Source organism: Apaloderma vittatum, unplaced genomic scaffold, assembly GCF_000703405.1.
Source record: "Apaloderma vittatum isolate BGI_N311 unplaced genomic scaffold, ASM70340v1 scaffold7860, whole genome shotgun sequence".
NCBI lineage: Eukaryota > Metazoa > Chordata > Aves > Trogoniformes > Trogonidae > Apaloderma > Apaloderma vittatum.
Window position 1 is genome coordinate 32584 of NW_009693951.1, and position 10395 is coordinate 42978.

The 10395-nt window shown below is 40.5% G+C and overlaps 1 protein-coding gene across 1 annotated transcript in view; it reads right to left on the reverse strand.

Moving 5' to 3' along the window:
- Positions 1 to 3641: 3641 nt before the first annotated feature.
- The window catches only part of LOC104271056 (cytochrome c oxidase assembly protein COX16 homolog, mitochondrial), a gene marked incomplete at its 5' end in the record, with an annotated part of 13279 nt that continues 6525 nt past the window's right edge, over positions 3642 to 10395 (reverse strand). Inside the window, one exon of the mRNA XM_009865610.1 lies at positions 3642 to 3758. Within this exon, the coding sequence (XP_009863912.1) occupies positions 3642 to 3758 (117 nt within the window). The remainder of the gene's footprint in view (positions 3759 to 10395) is intronic.

Genomic DNA, 10395 nt, shown 5'->3' on the forward strand with positions numbered 1-10395 from the left:
TTCACTAAGCCTCTCCATCTGTGTTGCAGCTGAACTAAGATACCGAACCTTTTCTCTTTTGGGTCATCTATGAGTCTGCAAATTCGAAGCACTAGAGGACAAACACACTCAACAAGCACGATCCACAGGGCCAATCTCATACAAAGATCTGGTTATACCCACGAGTGCTCCAACGAGCAATCCCTGTCCCTGGAGACAGGTGCCCCAGATTCTCTTCACTTCTATGTCCTACTGCTTTTATGGAAGATCCCAGAGACCAACCTCATCAGAGCTTCTTCGAGAAAAGAAACTTTATTGTCTAAACAGGGATTTCAGAACTCATTTTTCATTCACACACACAGAGACATCTAGCCAGACTTCCTTCTTTTATTTCTAATTTCAGCAACACTGACCAGAAATATCTGGATTCTTCAGTCCTCTCTTCTACCCCTTCAACATCTCTCACTAAAGGCTTATTCTCATCCCCTGAAATCGGTATATGCTTGTTACCAAAGAGGATGCAAAAGTGTCAATCAGGCTGACATCTGCATTTAATTACCTCTGGCCCCTCCTCCCAGCCACAGATGTTTAGAATAACAATTCAGGAATTCAACAAGGCTGTCCCCAGGTGCCTTAGAGCAAACCAAAAGTGCTGTAACATGCCCTCTCAAAAGGGCAGTTCAAACAAGCACCCAAATGAAGCATGAGTCCTGAAGCAATTGTTTGTTTCTCTTGTTTGTGTTGAGAACTATAATTCTCCACATTTCTGGAGTGCTTTCTACTTTTTAGGATGCATGACAACTTAAAAGACTTTACTTGACTCTCAACACGCCTTTCCTAAGTACTACTTCTAATGCAATGGCTAAGGAAAGGACAGCATAAAACATGAAGTCGCTGTCCAAGTGCAGGGCACTAAAGAGAAACCGCTGAAATGGCTCTCCCCATTTTATGTAAAGGACAGATTCTGTACCCGCCAAAAGTTATTGTTGCTGTTCTTTTTAATTCATAAATGAGTCAACAGGCCTAAAAAAAAAAAAAAAAAGGTTTAATTCATAAAAGAGTCAACAGGCCTAAAAAAAAAAAAAAAAAGGTAAAGTGGAAATTTTTTTGGTGGACTGTCAATAGATATGGGATGTCTCTTAAAAGGGAAGTTGAAGAGAAGGGCAAGTTGGAAAGTTTTCCAAATGGATGTCAAGGTTTCTCAGAGATGCTAAGATAAATCCATCACTTTCCAGACATGCCACTGGAAAGGTAGTTACAAACACGCCCTCAGAAACTGCAGGAAATCTAGTGCCTGTGAAAGAGAGGAGTGGGGAGACCCCACAACCAGCAACCAACTGACTAAAACTGGGTCCTAAGTTATAATAAAAGTTCTCCAGAGAAGTAATTATTTACAACTGGATTCCAGACCTGCTGAAATAAGACAACCATGCCCCAAATGGCATTTTGTTCATCAAGAAAACTGATAAGCCCAAGAGCTTCATGACAGAGGAATAGGTTTGCTTTTCCCCTGGGGCAAGGGTTAGCTTTTCCTATGCACGATGTTCGCAGAACACCGCATGTTTACCCCAGGGGTTGTGTTGGTCCAGTTTGTGAGCCAGAGTTGCAGGACTGGGAGGTGATCATATCCCTGCATATGCAAAGCAACAGCAACTTCCCCTCCTCTTCAATCAAGGCTGGGGAAAGGACGATGTGTAGCCTCTGGAAAAGACACAGTGAATTTGCAGAGGCCACACAAGATGGGTCTATATGAGAGAATGTAAAGAAACATTTCCAGTAGTCCAGCTGGTACCTTAACAGTAACAATGAGGATGTAGAAGCTCTAACCCAGTCAGAGCAGCCAATGCATCAATGATGAGCAATCAATCTTGCTGCTGTCAGTGGAACTGCACCTGGATCTGAATTTAAGAGTTGAAAAAATGTTTAGCAAGGTATGCAGTTTTAATTACTCCTTATTTGTCCTATTTTATATCTTATTTGCCTAAAAATATTCTTTTATCTTTTAGGTAAAACTAATGACAAAACAATTAAACCAACTTTCTTCTTGTGTAGGTCTAGCAAAGCTTAATGCCTCCATATTTTAGTCTTTCAGTTGTTTCCTACAGCATTTATGATCACCTCACTCTTCTATTGCTCCTCTTGTTCCGCTCCTGGATGGTTTTATTTGTTAGTACATTTATTTATAATCAAAGATATATATGATATTGAACAGCGAAACATACAAACAGACAGCTCCAACCCTGTTCCAGATAACATGGAACACTTTCTGATGATCTTTGTGACTCTGTCTGAAGAAAACACATACAAAACATAACTAAGATATTTCATCTAATGCTTTATGAATTCCTTTACAACTCTCTAAAAATCCATGCTGATTTTTCTTTCTGAGAGAAAGGCTGGTCCTCACCACTGAAAGACTGAAGAAAATTAAGTGCTAAGGGAAGATTTAAAATGAGAACAAGGAGGCCACCTTAAACAGTGTCCAAAAGGAATTTTAGATGCATTTGACACATCTTGCACAGCATTTCAAATGCAAATAAGACCACACCTCTTCCAAAGACAGTTCCAAAAGGATTTACATTTAGGTGTCACCAAATACCTTGAAACTAGAATCTGCTGTTGCTGATCTGTGCTCTTCTATTCAATTCCACCAAAGAGGAGTTTTATAAGTCTGTTGTGACACCTTCCCAAAAGCTTCATTTAATTTGAAGAATTGGACTAGATGCTGCTTCACTGAACTGTCTCAGCACAAGGGTCCTGAACGTTAGCATGGTTTCTTCTAACAGCAGACATATAGTACAGAAATATAAAAAGACAAGCATGTCAGAATTCTTCAAAAGATGAAAAATTTCCATGCACACGCACAAATATACATGTAATGATACATGTAAGATGAGCTTTGCCACGCTATAGTCGTTTGAGAAGATTCTGCTACAATACTTGCTCACAGGGAAACACCACAGCTCTTGATGAGGGAAGAATTCTTCTAGCTTAAACTGAGAAGTTCCAGTGCAAAGGTCCTGCCTGCACAAAGGTATTGATAAACTAATCAGAAAAGTCTAACCACAGCTGAACAAATGTTATTTGATCGATTACCAGCTGACACTGTATATGCCTCTGTCAAGTTCCTGGAAATGAAACACAAGAACATTATTTAGCCAAAAATGGACTCACTGTTCCGAATGGCCCCTGGAGTCCCTTCCAAGCTTAAGAGCCTGAAGTCACGCAGGGGCTCCCTGAAGCAGCATTTATCTGGTCACACACATCTAGATGACAGCACCGTTGTTCTCATTAGGACAACAACTTCTGGCAGTGACAAGTGACTTCTGAAATGTAACTCCTTGCTGAAGCATGTCACTTTTGAACGACAGGGATTGAAAAACAACGGGATATTCTCAGTAGAATAATCAGTCATTTTTTTAATTGAGAATTCATATATACAGCCTGTGGAACTCTGTGCAAATGGATGCAAACAAAGAGCTTCATATAATACAGTGCCTTTTGAACTGATCTCACAGTTTTATATATATATGCACCAGCATGAAGTGCTCACGGCAATCCCCTCCTCCCATATCTGTTCCTGACACTGGATTAAAAAACAAGACAGTCCAGCCTGAGATTTTTTTTTTTTTTTGCAGAGGCACCAAACTAGGCTTGCTCAGTCACTCGGTCTTGAGACGTAGAGCCTCCCGTCGTTGTCTCTGAACAGTCCTGGAATCTTCCCACAGACTGGGTCCTCTGATGTTCTCCCAGTTATCCAAGTCAGACTTGTCCAGCTTCTGCAGATAAATGGGAAAAATAACAGTGTCACCTTGACAGTCCCATGATTTAAAGTACATATTACTCTAAATTGTTTTCTTTTTGCACAAGAAACTCAGTACCACTATTGAGTTGATAAACTTTCAACTACCCTGCAAGAGAAGTTCAACGACATGGGAAAAAAAAATTGGGAATTATCCAAATAGCTACATAAATGACAAGGGTGGGCATTGCTGCAGCTGCTTATCAACAGATAAATAACATGTTGGACAGGACGCACTACAGCATCTGAACATGACCGAAGATACTTTGCATTCACTTTTTTGTTCATCTCTCACTTTCTTTTCCAAATCTACTCTTCACCTGCAAGTCTGCCATGTGCTCAAGTAGCAGTAGTACAAAGCACTGGTACAGCTCAAACAGACTAGCAATTAGTGACCTGAAGTATCCTGTCAGCACAGATACAAAGCACACTGGAGAAGAACAATCTAGCACAAAGACAGCGACAGTGCAATCCCCTTCAATGCATGTGGGTTTAACTTGAGTGAGACACGCCATGTTTGCTGCCTAGTTTCTCATGGCACCCAACCATCACAGACAGGTCTTGCACTAAGTCATACATGAGATATGCTAACAGGTTGAATGGTCAGATACTTAAAACTATCTTGATTTTATTCACCTCTTTGCCTGTTGCTAGCTTCCTTGCTCAGAAGTACCAATGACTACAGTGTTTAATGAGCCTGAGGCGCACAAAAACGAAGAGTGGGCACCCTCTTCACCTCACCTACCAAGTGCTGCAGTTGAAGAAGGCAAACCTACCCCGTATCCTCACAGACCTGCTGGGGGTGGGGGACACATATACATCAAAGTCCCTTCCCAGCAGACACAGACCTCAGGTCTCACATACCAGCCCGCAGCCTGGAATGGCACATCAGACACGACAGGACTCTGCCAAGAGGAGACTGAGGCGGCAATCTGCACCCCTGCCAGAAACAGGGCTACTCGACATGCTCCTGGAAAGGGCAATACTGCATACCATTAACAATATGTACTGCAGCAGGATTTAAACCCCTGATTGGGGATCAGGGTTTCATCTCAGCAAATGCTGTAAAAATACACCAGAAAACACTTAACCCGGCCCTGAGCCTGTAGTCTAATTTGCCTGCCATCAATCATCTACATAAACAGCAAATGCTGAGGGACTTGAATAACAGTCGCAGAATAATTCAGCAGCTCTAACAGAACAGGCCCCGCTGCTATTAGTTCATGTTATGTAAAAGTTTTCCGCCACTTCTGCAGTTGAGGAAATTGCAATGAGATTAGTCAGATATCAAAAGGAATTAGGCAACTTTCAACACAAGATATATGAGAACACATGCCCAAACACAGCAGACTTTCACAAGGTAGGAGCAACTGAATTTTTTATACAGCGGAGTTGGCGTGGATCTTTCTGAAGAATTGTCTTCACTATACATCTTCTGATTAGCTAGTACTTCACTTCAACTGGAAGGGATCTGAGCTGACACGGAAGGAGGGAGAAGGAGGGAAGGGACCCATCATCCCATGCAGCAGTGACTATCCACTCTGATTGCAAATTCAGAATTTAACATCTGATTCCAATGGAAGCTTCAAGGAAACTGCACTGAAAATAACCTTGTGATTTAATAGAAGGGAAGTATGCTGATTTTATTAAACACGAAGGTACCATACAGCTCTGAGCATCTAAACTATTCCCAAGGGTGCTCAGCTCCCAAAATCTGAACTAGAATCAACATTTAAAATACATACAACAAATCTTGTAGTATCTAAAGATAGGCTACATAAAGAAGTCTAGCAAAAGAGACAGGCATACTGGAGATCTTTACCAAAAGTACAAATTAATCTGCCCCAGAAAGTTGGCAAAGGCTTTTCAGCAAGGATGTTTGTCCACAACAAGAAATATTTCAAAACTGTACAGTCTAAAGAAACCGGTACAGTTTCCAGTTGGCAGTTTTCAACCGAAACATAAAGGTACCTGGAAAACACTGTGGTATCATGATAGAATAAAACAATCCTAGGTTACATACAGTAAATGGTATTGTCATTTTTCATGTCTCAGCTGAGATCTATTGGCAGAGTTAATTTTTGACAATTAAAATATAAAGAATTTAAGATTCTAATGAATTCACAGACTGTATTTCGAGTTTGATACCTTGCTGCAATTCAAGAAGAATTACTGGCACACAACAGGATCTGTGAAAATTAGTAGTTTACAGGACAGGTATCTGCTCAGTTATCAGAAGGCACCATGATCAGACAATTCAATTTTCTAAACTGATCAAGTTTTGAAAGAATAGAGGACTGCCGTTGCATGACGTTAAGTGTAAGAAGGACTATCATCAGTGAAATGGGACCCAAAAATCTGTTCTGCAGTGCTTTTCTCCATTATAGCTGTTTTCACACGTACCTACCCGTGCTGGTTTTGGCTGGGATAGAGTTAATTTTCTTCACAGTAGCAGGTACAGGGCTATGGTTTGGATTTGTGCTGGAAACAGTGCTGATAACAGAGAGATGTTTTAGTTTGTTGCTGAGCAGTGCTTACCCAGCACCAAGGCCTTTCCTGCTCCTCACCCCACCCCACGAAAAATAGGCTGGGGGTGCACAAGGAGTTGGGAGGGGACACAGCTGGGACAGCAGAGCCCAACTGACCGGAGGGATATCCCATAGCATCTGATGTCGTGCTCAGCACATAAAGCTGAGGGAAGAAGGGGGAAGGGGGCAGGCAACACTCGGAGAGATGGCGTTTCTCTTCCCAAGTCACCGTTTGCATAACGCAGCCCTGCTCTCCTGGTGATGGCTAAGCACCTGCATGACCATGGGAAGCAGTGACTGAATTTCTTGTTTTGCTTTGCTTGCACGCACAGCTTTTCCTTTACCTATTAAACTCTCTCTATCTTAATCCACCAGTTTTCTTACTTCTACTCTTCTGGTTCTCTCCCTCGTCTGGGGGAGCAAGCAAGCGGCTGGGTGGTGTTTAGTTGTCGGGTGGGTTTAAGCCACAACACAACCTCACATGTAACTAATCAAAACCCAACCTTTTTGCTTGGTGACTGAGACGAAAATTCTTACAATAATACAGAATAAATTACTACATTTACATAGGCCAAAGACACATACATAGCAGAACTAGCTGCTTGCCTAAATTCAGAAGGACTGTCAGTTTGGTCTTATTCTCAGCACTAGGATTATTTTTTGTAATTAAAAAAAAATTAATTATTTTTTTAATTAAAAATTTTTAATTAATCCTAGTGCTGAGAATAAGATCAAACTGACAGTCCTTCTGAATTTAGGCAAGCAGCTAGTTCTGCTCTCAGATGAAGCCTCTCAGATGAAGTCAACCTCTTTCACTCTACTGTCTCGGTATTTTTAATTTCTTATTTTTTAATTTTTAGCCACCTGGACTCCGCCCATCAAACTTCAGGGAGACATCACATAAAGATGGTAAATCAGTCCCAGCTTTTACTAAATTGAAATCCATATGAACTGACAGTCTGAAAACAAAACGCTTTTTGTCCCAATTCAAATCTACTAAATAGTCAATCACTGGAGACTACAACAAAATGTAATCAGATCAGACCAGCAGCACTTTTCCTGCGTGTCTCAAATAGCCCAAAGGATATTGAAAATTAGCTGTTTAAAGTAAGATCAGCGTAGTCCATTAATCTACTGATTCACCTCCTAAATCAGCTAAACTGCCTCTTAAAAGTATTGGACTGACAGAAGCTGTAAATTCAAGAAAAACATGCAGCTATGCAGACTGGCACAGCTAACAACAACAACAAAAAATCAACTGTTTGCCACACACTTGACTATTAAGATTTTTGTTAAAAACAGCTTGACTGGCACTAAGATACCAATCAGGATGTAAAGAGATTTTCACCTCCTAATTGCTAGTTCAGAGACATGGCTTGATACTAGGTAAAAGCCATAATACTCTGTCAGCCTTGAAATAAAATAAGATTTAAATGAGAGTTTGAATCCTCCTCTTCCAGGGTAGTCTTTATGCCACAGTAAACAAACTGAAACCTGCAGAAACTCTTTCAGAACTATTGGTGCTCAGGCTGAGTTAATTTAAGGTGGTCACTCGCAAAAAAAAAGTTTCCCACATGTGAAAGGAGGGATAAGAAAATCCTGTTTACTTTATAGCTTGCTGTAATAAATTCTGTGATGAGCACCACAGAAAGAAATTGCTCTAATTCAGGCAGACAATTTTTTCCCAGCATTATGAGAAGCAAACCCATTTGCAGATAAAAGATGAGCCAGGGAAGAATATTGTCATGGCTGAGAGATACAGTGAAAGAAATGCATTCAACCAGTCTGTTCTTCCGAGGGTGTCAAAAGAGCTTAAAGACTATAAAAGATATATTGAGGAACTCTAATGACGTATAGATGCAGAGGCACAGAATTAAGGCTAACACTGAATCTGCTGTCTTGTGTGTGACTGAAAATCTTACCTTTATCATCACGCTGATATGGCTTACTGTTTTTTTTCACAACTCTTTCCCCAAGCCGCCTTTTTGACACCTTATTTTCTTAATATAACCTTGGTGCTACTTACTTTGTTTAGGATGTGACATAATTTAATATCTGAAATTAGTGATTTAATAGCCTGTGATTAGTGATTTAATCCTTCAATTAAAAAGAAGTATTTTTTTCCAACCAGAGAATGTTTAGGTTTTATGTTATCAGTATACAAGCAAGTCATCAAGCAGGATGCCATGGCCAGAATAAGTTTTTTTTGTATTAAGGGAAGAATTTGATTTTTTTTTTCATGTAAGCATCCAGAGCACTGCTTCTCTTTTTGGCTTTGATGAAGACTGGCAAAAACTGCAATGATGAAACCAACAGAGGTTTTGTGGCTTACTTCAGTGGGATCTAATGCCATTCATCTATGGCACAATTACTTAACCCATGGTGAACTGGTGTGACATTCTTTCCCCACAGGTTATTTTCCTCTTAATTATGCTAATTGACCACTGCATGGGGCCATGTCCCAATCAGAAAAATAAAACAGATTAGGGAAAAAATATAGTGTTTATGAATGAATGCTATTTAAGCATAAGGCTATGCAAACCCTTGAACTATCTCAGCTGAAGGAATCACTGGGTGGAGAAAACAGAAACCCTTTTAAGTGGCTATGTTGAAAAGGAACGGCACGACCAATTTGTCTGTGCATCATTCTCCCAGTTTGAAGAATGAGAACTGGACCTGCCTCCATCTCAGAGGTGTCGGAGTTCAATTAATATTCACAGAGTCTTCTCATAGTTTCATGTGAAGATGCCACAGTGATGCAAGTTATTGAGTAAACCAAACAATTATAGCACTCGGTTAAAGCTACATGGTTATACATCCTTGAGTTTCCATCTAGAAATTAGGGTTTTCCATGATTTCCTCCTAACTGACAAGCAGTTTCCCTTTTTAAAATGAAGAACGTCTTAAAAACTACTGTAAACCTCAGAGAATAACCCAGTGCCATGTATGCATTACACCTGTAGATCACCCAAAACAGACTTCTCAGGCCAAAGGCTTCACAAGCTCCAGGGTAAAGTCAAGGGAATTCATGCATGGGTCATTTACGTGCAGCTTATCTTCTTCTCTTGGCAAAAATGAAGCTCTGAAACATCCAACATAATGAACAGCATGAGCGCAACAGCACACCTTCAAGATCAAACATCCAAAATTCAGCAAACTCCACTTTTAATTAAGCAGTTAAGTATATTTAGAAGAATTTTCATTTCCCTTGAACATGAAAGTTTTATCTAGCTATGATTAATGTGCCCCAGAAAGAGAAGTGTTGCTTACTAAGGTTTATCTCTGAATTTACAGCTTGGGAGACGTAGTCAGGTTAACAGAACCAGAGAATTTCCCAATGTTGAGCACCTGATCTTGCCAACTTTGTATCATATTAAACTTTGTAAAGGTATGTCCTAGTTACTGCAGCCCAACCCTCTAAAAGAGAAGCAGTCATGGACAGATTTTTAGGATGTTTGCAAGCTATATAAAGGTGAGCTTGGCTGAAGCGGATGTGTGATCTTTTACAGTGTAGGCATGCAGCAAAAGCAAAAAAATGACAGTTCTGTGGCTGGTAGGAAGAACATACAGATTTCCACAGCATGCCCTTGTCTGGAGTCCAGAAAAGCCTTCTGACACCACAGAGACACCTCCCTAGGACTATGAATACTTGGAAGTGTGGCCAATTTTTTTTAGGTTGCCTATATAAAATCTGGCACAATATGACACAGCTTGGTGTCACTGGCAAACTTGCTGAGGGTGCACTTGATCCCGCTGTCCATGTCACCAACAAAGACATTACACGGCACTTGTCCCAATACTGACACCTGAGGAATGTGCAGGAGGTTGCGACTATTAAAGTACTAACATAAGAAAAGAAACAACTAGAGAAGGTTTACAACAATAATGTAAAACTAAACTTAAATCCACGTCATTAAATAACTACCTTAAAGTAACCATGCTCTTTCAAATCAGCAATCAAAATTATTAAGTAGTCAACCCTTCCGAATCAGTAAGCTCAATCTTCTGCCTCTCACACACTGCTCCTCTACCCTGGCCTCAGTTCAAGTGACGTTCACATGGAGCTGGCGTAGTTTGGGACTCTGG